Source organism: Lampetra planeri, chromosome 52 (genome assembly GCF_965212315.1).
Source record: "Lampetra planeri chromosome 52, kcLamPlan1.2.h2, whole genome shotgun sequence".
In the NCBI taxonomy this organism is placed as follows: Eukaryota; Metazoa; Chordata; class Hyperoartia; order Petromyzontiformes; family Petromyzontidae; genus Lampetra; species Lampetra planeri.
This window is the reverse complement of record NC_136158.1, coordinates 3006280-3019378: the sequence shown is the minus strand read 5'-3', so window position 1 is coordinate 3019378 and position 13099 is coordinate 3006280. Positions and strand designations below refer to the sequence as shown.

General features: G+C 47.7%; 1 protein-coding gene across 2 annotated transcripts in view; it reads right to left on the bottom strand.

Moving 5' to 3' along the window:
* The window catches only part of DLST (dihydrolipoamide S-succinyltransferase), a 32317-nt gene extending 20014 nt beyond the window's left edge, over positions 1–12303 (bottom strand). For both annotated transcript variants that reach the window (XM_078616960.1, XM_078616961.1), the window contains exons 1-6: positions 12188–12303; positions 9449–9488; positions 2823–2874; positions 1548–1609; positions 1258–1332; positions 440–495 (exon numbers count right to left, since the gene is read on the bottom strand). In XM_078616960.1, the coding sequence (XP_078473086.1) occupies positions 440–495; positions 1258–1332; positions 1548–1609; positions 2823–2874; positions 9449–9488; positions 12188–12265 (363 nt within the window). In that variant the 5' untranslated portion in view covers positions 12266–12303. The remainder of the gene's footprint in view (positions 1–439; positions 496–1257; positions 1333–1547; positions 1610–2822; positions 2875–9448; positions 9489–12187) is intronic.
* Between the last annotated feature and the right edge of the window lie 796 nt (positions 12304–13099).

Below are 13099 nucleotides of genomic sequence, written 5' to 3'. Positions count from 1 at the left end.
TGTGGACCAATCAACTTCAAGGACAGTGCACATTATCAGAGTTATGTTTTTTGTTTGCATTATGACTGCAGGTATTGTGGTCTATGCAAGCATGACTCCTTGTAAAAAAGGTGTCAGTTTTGTTGCCAGATAGAAGGGTAAAAAAACTATTATCAATGTATTATTTTATAATTTGCTTCCAAGTAGGACTAAGCCTGTAGCTATCCGAACGGTTACAATTATTTTTATTTCTCTCAATTTCAATAGATTATCTAATTAGTCTTGGCCAGTAGAAACTAGTTTTGCACAGAACGTTATCGAAATCAATTGAGTGTCCTTGTTGGCACGCGCGTTCTGCCACTGCCGACGGAAACAGGAATGTCAACATGGAGGAGGAGCTTGGCACGGGAAGAGATGCTGCGAGCATGGCACGGGCAAGGACGGATGCCACTTATCTCACCTTGTCGGTTTCAATCTCGCACACAACTTCATCTTCCTTGACAAAGTCGCCCACGGCTGCAATGACAAATATCGCACGTCAATCTCGCGCGGCAAGGCGCGCGCACCACCCAAATAAACATACACGCATTGCGACGCCCCCCCCCCCAACGCAAATACCGCGTCACGCCTCGTAACCGATGCCTACGACCAAAAGCGCCCGGATTACGCCCGATCTCGTCAGGGCTCGGAAGACATCCAGGGTTGTTGACGCTGGACAATCGCTCGGATGGGTGACCACCAGCGCCACAAACGGGTACAAGGCGGTCGCTGGGTACGCGTTTGCCGGGCGGTGGTGGTGGTGGCGGCGGCTATGCAAGTGGCTTGTAATCCAGCACTGTGGAGGCAGTGAGGATTGGTGGATCGCTCGCACATGTTGCTAAACTCCCTTTTCCGTGGGCATCGAGGTGCCATACGCCAACTTCATAGAAGAAGGCAATGCGGTAAAAGTGTGGACTTTGCCTGTTCGTCTGAAAGGGATCGAATGCTTTTCCCCTCGCACGTGTGCGTTTTCTCGGGGCGCTCCGGTTTCCTCCCACATGTAAAAACACCCATTAATTTGCCGATAACACCCAAACATACACCGAGGACCGCAGAGCTTGGGCAATTGTTGGTGCCGGCCTAACCACCTGGGGCGTGGCTGCTACCTTCCCACTCGTCCACGGTTCCCCGGCGCCTCAAGAGTCGTTCTCTCCCTTCGAGAGCGTAACAAGTTTCGATCATTACTCGTAATTTTTTTTATATATAGGAGGGAACAAAAAAAAATGCGTCCAGCCGTACCTTTCTCCCACCTGACGTCGCCCTCTGTGACCGACTCCGCGAAGGCCGGCGTGTTAATCACACGGACCTCCTCGCCTGTTGAGATCAAACACACGAGAGAGACACACACCGCGCACTCACAAGGGGCACAGCGCCGCATATCCGACCGTCGCATCGCATCGGTGCCCGACCTATTAACCGTCCACAGCAACTGTCATTTTCCGTGCGCGTTCACGAATCCGACTTAATCGTTTTATGCAGCAAGGCGAATGTTGTGTTTAATTGCAATGAACAAAGACCAGCGAACTTACAGAAATACGCAGAGGTTTTGAAGCTCCGGACACTCCAGTTTTCCCACAATACACCTCTCTGCCTGCAGTGTCACAAGTGAGAAGATGGACATTCATTCATTTAACATTTACTTCCTATGAGTACATGATTTTGTAATTATGACGCTGGTTTACCCACGAACGTCTCATCGAGTCTTGCCAACTTTTCGCAGAAGGAGGTGATGTTGCTGCTGTGTGCGATCTCAATTGAGGACATGCTGCAGAGAGTTTTTCAGTATTGGGATGTTTTGGCCAACACCAGTTGCGTTGTTTTTTATTGCTATGGGAGGAAACCGGAAAACCCGGAAGAAACTCATGCAGCACAGAGAGAGAACATTCAAACTCCACACAGAAGGGCGCCCAAGTCTGTACTTGAACCTGGGTTCTTCTTACTGCGAGGCACAAATACTACCTCTACCCGCCACCATGCCACCCTACATGAGCGCCAACACGCAACGAAGCAAAAAATTATCTTCAAATGTTGATCTGCGATCATCGTCAGCGATGATCAATCCACTACTGGATGGAAGCCTTGACATGCTGTTGCCATCTCTCATGATCTGGCGATGCAATAACCCTCGGAGTGCTCACACACAAGACGATTTCATTGCTCCATCTCCTCAATGGACATCCTCTAGGAAGCGTTCCATCGCTTGGCTGCCACTCTGGTAGAGGGACTCCTACTTACAAACGAGTTAGGTTCCAGGTCTGTTCGCAAGTCGATTTGTTCGTAAGACCAACTTTACTCCTGTCGATTCCAAACGTGTTGTACGGCATGAACGCTAAACACGGGGAATGGCTTTAAACGTTGTATAATCTCATGTAGATGCCACTGGTTCTTCATGTGCTGCAGATGGAGATGCCACCGCCGCCATCTATTGCGCGACTTTTGAACTCGCGACTCTCTCTTCGAACAGGCAACTGGGGACATACGGACCAGGTTTGTCCGTATCTCTAAAAGTTCATGAGTCGAATGTTCGTAAGTAGAGGAGTCGCTGGACTATTCTTGATCGATGGCCATCATTCCTCGGAGCCATGAAGTGTCCCACCCAAGGCCACTTACTTTTGCTTTGCAGTCTGAATGAGGTCATTAACATTCCCCAATGCACCGTGTCCCCTCTTTCTGTCTCTCCGTAGAATTCCGAGTGTGTAGCTCTCAGCTTACACGTGCTTTGAAGAGGTGCACTTATAACCATCTTCCCCCCCCATACGTAATTTGGGAGCCGTGCCTTGTGTTCATGTATTGTCATGACTTACGGTTGAAGGTTTTCACTTGTCAACTGCTTTGGTGTAGATGACAATGTAGCTCCTGAAATACATATTGTAACATCATCATTATCACCATCCAGCATGGTCAATCCACTGCTGGATGAAGGCCTCCCGAAGCCACCGCAGTCTTTTGATGTAATAATCCGCACAGCACCTGCACACGAGATGATTTCATCGCTCCATCTCCGTGCTGTACGTAGCCTTCCACGAGTTACATTCCTTGGCTGCCACTCCGTTATTATTCTTGACCATCGAACCATCATCCCTTTGAGCCATGCCGTGTCCTGCCTAAGATCGCTTACATTTTATTCATACTCTTTGGTTCTTTCGGTAAAGTCACGTAGGTAGAAAAAATTATAGACCACGACGTTTCGATCGCAACAACAACCGACCGTCATCAGGTGAGAGATCAAAACGTCGTGATCTATTATTTTTCTACCTACGTGACTTTACCGAAAGAACCAAAAAGTATGGATTCCTGCAGTCATTTCATGTAATTAACCTGTATAAGTTTGTCCGTAACAAAATAACATTTTTACAGAAGTTTGAGTCTACACACACAAGTATAAAATAATCTTCCGTATGGCAATATACACACAAAAAATATTGTTTTAACCCATCAGCCTCCGATTAGCACGGTTGGCTCCGTACAATGCGAAGGAAGTTCAACATACGTGCAGCCTGTTGGCTTCCCAGACCGAAGTTATCGAGCAATGATTCTTTTTAAGCGAGCAAACTCTGCAAGGACCTTCGTCTCGAGACACGATGCCGATAGCTGGGATAGAATTGGGTGAAAATGACAAAAAATACACAAATGGCTTCGCAGGGTGCACGTGTGTCCCACCCCCCCACAGAAAGCTATTGTAGCTGACAACACAACCGGGCCTTACAAAGTAGCGCGACAATCGAGCAGGCTGGCAGGCCTGACGCTCGCACAGAATACTAATTTTAAATCTGCTTACGATGAGGTTTTCTGACCTCGGGGGCCTTTTAATTTTGCATCTCTCGTCACGGCAGAGTCAAGCTCATGGGGGTGCTTTCCCTCTCCCACTTAAATGCACGTGTCACAATCACACGCACTGTACACGAACATAAAACGCATCGATTCTTACGTGCGCAATTCAACACACGCATGCATCATGATGCTTAAGAGCCAATATCTTGTTTTTTTTATTTGAACTGTTTTGTCTTACGCACAATTACACCACTAAATATAGAAAAGTGTGATTATGACTCAGCCCATCATCCTTTCGAGGTCAGTTAAATGAGTACCACGTTGTGCAAAAGTCAACTGTGGTTGTCCTAAAGACTCGTCCCCGTCATAGGAATGTGGAAATTCCATCAGTGGCTGAGAACTGGAGAGTCGAAAAACACCACCTCCATTGCTCATTAGGGAGGCAAATCGCATAGACTTGCATTTTTAAATCCTTTATATTAAGTTCGCTTGCTTGCTTGCGTGCTTGCTTGCTTGCTTACGACCGTGCAAATCTTTCGGTCGTTTTTTAACCCACTTCTCGTGATCCAATCGAGCTGGCATTTTCCACACAGACTCGTTGTGCGAAACAATTAATGTTCGTGAAAATTTTTTTACAAAATTGTACACTTTTTAGGCAAAAAAAAATTATTTTACATTTATTCAAATACAACTCATTCATAGCTTTGGCTGAACGTCACAGTGTAGGAGCCCAGAGCGTAACCCCTCCACAGGCTGTGGCGGAGTAGCGCAGTTGGTAGCGCCCTCGCTTCCCATGCCAAAGGTCGCGGGATCGATCCCCGCGTCCTCCACAGGCGAATATATGTTTAAATCCTTTATATTAAGTTCGCTTGCTTGCTTAGGACCGTGAAAATCTTTCGCTCGTTTTTTAACCCACTTCCCGTGATCCAATCGAGCTGACATTTTCCACACAGACTCGTTGTGTGTGACAATTAATTTTCGTGAAAATTTTTTTCCAAAATTTTACACTGTTTAGGGAAAACAAATTAAATATTTAATTACCAATTACTTAATACTGGCAGACAATCATCTGACCCATAGGTGGCAGCCATCTCAAGCCAGAGGACGAGAGGACTCTAGCCGCCACGCATATAAAGGATTTATAGTGAAAAACTTTGTTTTTACTGGTTATACTTATTCAAAGTGTCATCAAACGTCGAGTTGCAAGTCTGGAACCATTCACATTGTGCAGAAAATCAAAGCCTGTTGACAATCCACCACTTGCTGGATCAATGTCCCCCCCAATACCGCATCAATCACAGGGGTCGTTAGAACGTACTTCACCACGAAGAGGACTCAAACAGTGTTTCAGTTATCACTCGCCACTGACGATAACCGTGGCCGGGATTCGAACTCAGGTCGCTGGGTTCAGCGCTCTGCCCACTGCGCCAATGTTCCAACCCTTCTCGTATCGAATTACCGCATTTAACTAACGATTCAGTGTCCGTCTCCCTCCATTCTAGCATCACCTTTGCTCGTCATTGCACGCGGATACGAGGACACAGGACGGACAAAACTAGCCATCGACGGCGCTACAGTTGGATGACCTTGCTGCTCATAACTCAAAGGGCCCACAGCCGCATGCTAACGACACATCGTGTGCCGACATGTCACGCTACCGTTGTTGCACAAGCGTCGCATGTGCAACGTATTAATGCCGCAATGTTACGTGGGCCGGCAGTACAGTACAAGGTAACACACGCAGAATTCTCAGGGTTAAAATCAATGTGCAGGTCCGCCGTTCGGACGTTCCCCATTAAAATGACTTTTGACCACTTTGGCATTGGTGTAACCGTCTGCATGCCCCTACAAGCGCTGTGAAATATCCGGGTATAAATACCAGCCCTGTGACCTGTTGTTGGTACCCCGCTTAGTCCTACCAACCATCTGTGTACCCTTACAAGCCCTGTCAAGTATGCGGGTACCACTACTAGCCCTGTCACCCGTACGTGTGCCCCTACCAGCATATTGGCTATATACTTTAACAATCCAGACTGTTTTAAATGTACTCATCTGTATATTGCAAAATTATAGTAATAAATAATCACTACATCCTAATTGCATTCACCTGTAATTACATGCTTTGATTATCAGATTTTGAATGTAGGTTTGATTTTTTTGGCTTCGTACAAAAGTCGGGAGAGCGTCCTCAGTGTCTAGCGACAAAGGTGAAGAGAACACCTAAGACAAGATGACGGGACGCTGTCAGGACAGACCTTGGAGGTCACTGCGTGTCAACTGCGTAGCAGCTGCGGTATCTAGCAGAGGTTAGAAAGCGTTGGCGAGGAGTGGTGGTAGTGGCGGTAGCATCAAGGGCTTTGGCGACGAAGACATCTCGATCTAACCTGATACAACCGTGCCATCGGTTGCTTCTGCGGCAGGCACACATCACGTGGCGTGCAATGCGGCCTCCTTATCGCATTAGCATTCCTGTACAGGTCTACGAACACGCGCATCGCCGGTTTGCACTGCCCGCATATTTCTATGGCAGAAGTACAAACGCGCGTTCATTGCTCTGTCCTTGATGCCAATGCTTTAGCGACGACCTCCCAGTAAAAGTGAAACGTTTTTGGCCAATGTCGATCCATCGTTGGTCCGACGATACCTGCCGACGTTGGCCCAGAGTTGAACATTTGCCGGGCTGTGACCGCGGAGTGGAACTTATACGATCGAGCACAGTCAACTGCTGACTGCCCATCAAAAGCATTGAATGGTGGCAAAAAAGCAGTCGATGCCGTTGCACAGCTAGAGAATTCAGACGTCAATTTATGTCACCTGATGCCACATGACACCAATGAAGGCAGAAAAGGAACATTAGTGGCATAATAAGTGACGCAATTTCCCGTGAGGTCATAATTTTGGATGAATCCGAAACAAAACACAAATCTAAGCTCGTCCATTATGTGCTAATGCTACCCAATTTTCAACATTTTATATTGGTCCCAAAGTCGTGAAGACATCTCAACCACATTTACACTACCGAATGCAAATATATGGACCACAGAGTAACACCTACGCCTGCTTGAATTGTTCACTGGCAGAATAATGGATTACTCACCAGGCTACTCCTGAAAACCGTCTCGTGGTTCACTCAGCAACCTCAACATGAACATATGGACGTTGCTGATTAACTCTCCGCCATACAGACGACGTGTTAATGTAAGTCTATGGGTCTTCTACGTCAGTCTATGGGCATCTATGCACATCTGTCGGTTTTAATACGAGTGTACGGGTCGCTATGCAAATCGATCAATCTCTCTGCAAATTAATATCTTAAACCGTGGATGAGATAGTTTACCGCTGTTCGCTTCGAACATTCGCTGACGGCATTGCAAATATCCGGCCAAGTGGCTCGACGGTTAAGTGAATGGCTCACAATTGAGAGGTTGCGAGTTCAAATCCTGGTTGCGGTTCGATTCCGCCCATCATTGTTAGGGGTTGATAAAGTAAGTGTCACTTGGTGGAGAAGTCAAGAGTGGCTATTCTATCCATAGACTCACTATCTCAGTGCTTTAAACGGATGTGCACCACCTCAATGCTCATTTGAGCAGGAAATCAGTTTTGACTTTTCGATTTCAGATATTCACCTGGCTACTCCTGAAGCCACCCAATGGCTCAATCGCCAACCTCACCATGAACATTTTCACAATGCTGCTCAACACAAACGTTCCAAATTATAAAGTTACCGACATATCACCAAATTTAGTTTAAGCACAGCAATCGTTTAAGCACAGCAATGGCAGACTAATACCCCGGGTCACACTAGCAAATTTAAGACTATCCTGGTCTTCAAAGTTTTCACCTAGTTAAACAAAATAACCTTGAAACTCCCCACCATACAAAAGACGACTGCACATACTAGGCCAGTGGTTCTTAACCTCGCATACCAAGAAGGTGCGTGCACCTCGGGTTAAGAATCGCTGTTCTAGGCCATCTGGAAACTGGGCGAGCTGGTACTGCCGCTTGGGAGATCCAGCAGTCCCTTACAATCTAAAAGTGGATGTTAGCCTTGATTTGAAGCTTTCGTGACTGTAGGAATCCATACTCTTTGGTTCTTTCAGTAACTTTACCAAAATAACCAAAGAGTATGGATGTTAGCCCTTGGGATACTGTTTAAATGCACTCCCAAACAAACAGCCGGGCCCAGCCAAAAAACAATCGCGACGTTATGGTGACCCTGCGACCAATCCAAATCATTGATGTCACCAAGCCCCGCCCCTCCTCTGACCTCCCGTCCAGCAGCAAACGTGGAAAAAATTAACCCGTAAAAACAAAGTTTTTCACTATAAATCCTTTATATGCGTGGCGGCTAGAGTCCTCTCGTCCTCTGGCTTGAGATGGCTGCCACCTATGGGTCAGATGATTGCCTGCCACCATTAAGCAATTGGTAACTAAATATTTTAAAAAAAATTCCTGAAAAATGTAAAGTTATGGAAACATTTTTTCACGAAAATACATTTTCACGCACAACGAGTCTGTGTGCAAAATGTCAGCTCGATTGGATCACGGGAAGTGGGTTAAAAAACGACCGAAAGATTTGCACGGTCGTAAGCGCGCAAGCAAGCAAGTTAACTTAATATAAAGGATTTAAAAAGAGGTTAGACTTATTTTCTTCCAACTATATTGGTTGTTATTTAGATTAGTTGAGTAATCGGACTGATAATTATCAGCAGAGGAATCTATTACTTAAATCAACAGTCTATGGGTGGCAGTAAATCATCAGACAGCCCAAGGGTGCCACAGTAAGAAGAACCTGGGCTCGATTCCTGACTGGGTGCACCTTTAGGACCTCCTCCTGCCTTGCGTTGTTTTTCTCATGACGTTATTAAGCGTTGACTAATTATCAGAAAGCAGGATCCTTTCCTGGGTAAACCAAGCACTTGCTATACAGTGCAGTACTTATTATAACAGACCCCTAATAATGTGTGATGTGAGCATGTAATCAGCTATTATGACGCATCTCAGGATCGAGTCTACTCGTAGGACAACCAATGTCAGACTTGCCTACAAAATGGCAATTTGAAACGTGGCACCACAAGCCACAACATGGCCGTAACGCGTCTTCGAGTGATGCCACGGAATCTTTAACGCCCATTGTGCAGCAGAAAGACGCGTGGCCCGTCACGGTTAACAGACGCCGCAGCATCATGGGACCTCCTTTGCCAGTAGAAAAATATACTAATAGGGTTTTTCCCCTTTTTTTCTGGCAACAAAAACCTTTTGGCGTCATCTGGTCGAACACCATATGAGACTAGGCTCTAAAGAAAGCTGTCTCTGGTGTGGACCAATCAGTTTCAAAGGCAATGCATAAATTATCAGAGAATTGTTTTTTGTTTGCATTTGACTGCGAGTATTGTGGTTAATGTAAGCATGATTCCTTGCAAAGGTGTCAGTTTTTGTTGCCAGAAAAAAGGGGAAAAACCCTATTAGTAGACGCCACAGGGGTGGCTGCGGTGGCTCCCTGACAACAGCGGAAAATGTTGTGGAAGATGATGCGCACAGTTGTGTTCATTTGATCAATACGACCGGCTTCACATTAGCAGACACTCAAGACTTGGGATGTAGTCAGGAACCACACCCCAATGACCACACCCTAAGGGGCACACACACACTCACTCACCCGAAGTAAGCAGACGTCTTGCAGGTCGATTACTGCTGGCCTGGTAGTGAGAAACAATAAGACAAAAAAAACACAGTGGAAAATATAAATGGATGGAAGAATTCACTTTTAGACCTTTGTAATATGCACAGAGTACAACATCGCACATCCGACCCCTCTCTGGGAAATGAAGCAGAGAATAAATGTGATATGTTGGTAATGTGAAAAGAAGCAGAGAAAATGGCAGTTTAAGTGTGCGCACCAATAGGTTCATGGACAAAACTAACGCGCAAACTGCTCTAAAAATACTAAATTGTGCTTCAGAAGTGAATGTACGCGAGATGTAAGAGAAGGCTGGATTTGCGAACATCTGTATAAAATGGTCAGTTATACCGTGCATACATACTGGGTTCAGGGAAGTTAATTGATCAGGGCGGATTTTGTGAAAAAGCTTTGTAGCTCATCGGATTCCTCCAGTATAAATACATTTTATGATTCGGATTTTGGATTTGCGACGTTGCACTGTAGTTCTTTAACAGAAGGTAGCTGTGATGAAAATATAAGTTAGGCCCTGTACGACTATTAGTCATAGTGCTGGCATTTTTAAGATGCTGGGTATGTGCCACACGTGATGTTCGTGTCCATATCCAGTACTGTACAGTATTCAAACAGAATAGACATCATTTGTTTAAAATCCCCTACAAACCGGACTGGAACGAGCGCAGAAACGAGTCAATGCCGGCAGAAACAAAGCAGAGTTATGCAGTACAGAAAGTTTCTTCCTCTGTCAAAGTACCAATCGTTTTATGGTCATATATGCATATCTACAATGTTTCCATGTGGATAATGTAATGGGTCGGCCCTTTATCGATCCACTGCTGGATGAAAGCCCCTGCCATGTATATTGGACATGGCGGGATGTTTGACCATACTTCGGCCCTGGAAACTCGCTGGGGCTGAATACACGGTATTAATAATAGGGTTGGCTCGTTGGCAAAGGGGTTAAGCGCACTGTGCCCATATCTCCGGTGACCCGAGTTCGATTCCCGGCCACCGCTACCATCACCGCCTAACCGACCAAGTACGGAGAAGGGCCTTCCCGCGTATCTTGAACTTCTTTCGCACCATACGCAGGCACAACCCTGCTAATAGCGTCGTCGTTCACGCAAAATCAATCGCCGAGGAGCCAAAGACAATCTAAAAGGCAGCAACAATTGCACCAAGCTCTGCGGTTCTCTCTATATGAAGATGTTTTCAGCCAATTAATGGGTGTTTATACATATGGGAGTAAAACCAGAGAGTATTGCACGCGTGAGTGCAGTGGGTAGACAAATGGCCTTGAAACATATTAACATCCTAATGCAGAAGGACCTTTACGAAATTCTTGAGACTACGTGAGGGCAATCTCATTCCTGGATAAGTAACATTATTACTTTTATGCGGGGCACTCTTGAATAGTGCATACATTGATATTATTAATAATAATAAATAATAGGCTTTACCCTTTGCGACAATGATACGGCTGTTAAGATATTATTATTATTGCAATGCAAGGCCACACTCATAAGATCAGTCCCGTGTCTCCTGGGTTGAATGACATCGATTCCAATGCAGGGGCCTACTTGAAAAACCTGTCCTCAAGATTTCCTCGTTCCAATGGTGTAAAAAAAACACATTAATTACCTCATCTGACAGGACAATAATGTGAGGTTAAATTCATCGCATTAACATACTGCAGGGGGCAAGTGCTGTTAGCGAGCACCTATGAAGGCCGGCACTGCACACGAGGGGGTGGGTGGACTGTACCACGCCCGACCGCCTTTGTCTCCCCAGTGGGGATGTTTTTACGCACCGCACCAGGTACTCATTTGAGCACGAGTCGACCTAGGAGAGGGCCCAGGACCGGTTCGGAGATAATCGTCACCGGTGTTGGACGTGAGCGGGAATCGAACTCGGGACGCCAGGTTCGTAGCGCTAACCGCTACACCACCGCTCCCCACACTTTATGACACCCGCACAGACGCACACACACAGACACACACAGACACACAACACACACAGACACACAACACACACAGACACACACAGACAGACACACAGACAGACACACACACACACAGACACACACACACAGACACACACAACCCTCACGCGTTTCACCATCACATCATTGACAAGTCCTCTGCATCGTGAACCACCACCACCACCACCAAACCACCACCACCAAACCACCACAACCACCACCACCACCAAACTACCACCACTACCATCACGGGCATCGCAATACAATAATGGAGACGCGACTGGCTAACAAATCCAAACGTCGGTAACAACTTACAGGCAAAGGGGACAACAACAACAAAACACCCACAACAACCGCAGCGAACCCCTGCGGTGACCTTTAAACCCCACGGCGTTAGCAGCAGCAGCTTCTTGTAACACAAAACACAAACACAGCTTGTAACACAAAACACAGCTTTGCCGCGTGACATGTGTGGGATTCACTCCGCTATCGATACACATTCTGATTCTAAGGCCCCGAGCTTTAAGCAAGTAACTGCAATCGCTACCCAAGATAAATTAAAACAAGGACACACACAGAGGCCTTGCTCGGACGGCTAAGCTAGACTGACCTTCCACTAAGGTTGAAGGGGTCAACCATCGCTTAAATTTTAAACAAAACGCCGCTCATGTCACTCACTCACTCACCACTCACTCACTCACCACCACTCACCACTCACCACCCATCAACAAACTCACCCCGAGGCCGGCGGGTGAGCCCCGGGCGAGGTGAATTCGGCCCAGGCTCCGTGGGAGGCGTCGGCCTGAAGCGAACATGGTGGCTGCCTGGCTGCAGAGTGAGAGAGGGAGGGAGAGAGGGGGGGTGGGAGGGGAGGGGGCGAGGGGGGGTGAGAGGGGAGGGGCGGAGGGGGAGGAGGGGCGGTGGAAGGGGGTGAGAGGGGAGGGGCGGAGGGGGGGGAGCGGAGGGGGAGGAGAGAGAGGAGGGGGCGGGGGCGGTGGGAGGGGAGGGGGTGAGGGGGATGAGAGGGGAGGGGGGTGAGAGGGGAGGGGGTGAGGGGGGTGAGAGGGGAGGGGCGGAGGGGGAGGAGGGGCGGTGGAAGGGGGTGAGAGGGGAGGGGCGGAGGGGGGGGAGCGGAGGGGGAGGAGAGAGAGGAGGGGGCGGGGGCGGTGGGAGGGGAGGGGGTGAGGGGGATGAGAGGGGAGGGGGGTGAGAGGGGAGGGGGTGAGGGGGGTGAGAGGGGAGGGGCGGAGGGGGAGGAGGGGGAGGAGGGGGCGGAGTCCGGGGCTCGCACGCCTCCTTCATACACCCACGTGGTGGTGATGGCGGTGGTGGTCATGATGATGATGGTGGTGATGATGATGGTGGTGGTAGTGATGATGGTGGTGGTAGTGATGATGGTGGTGGTAGTGATGATGGTGGTGGTAGTGATGATGGTGGTGGTAGTGATGATGGTGGTGGTAGTGATGATGGTGGTGGTAGTGATGATGGTGGTGATGATGATGGTGGCGATGGTAGTGATGATGGTGGTGATGATGGTGGCGATGGTGGTGGTGATGATGATGGTGGTGGTGATGATGGTGGTGGTGATGATGGTGGTGATGATGATGGTGGTGGTTATAGTGGCGGTGATGATGATTGTGGTGATGATT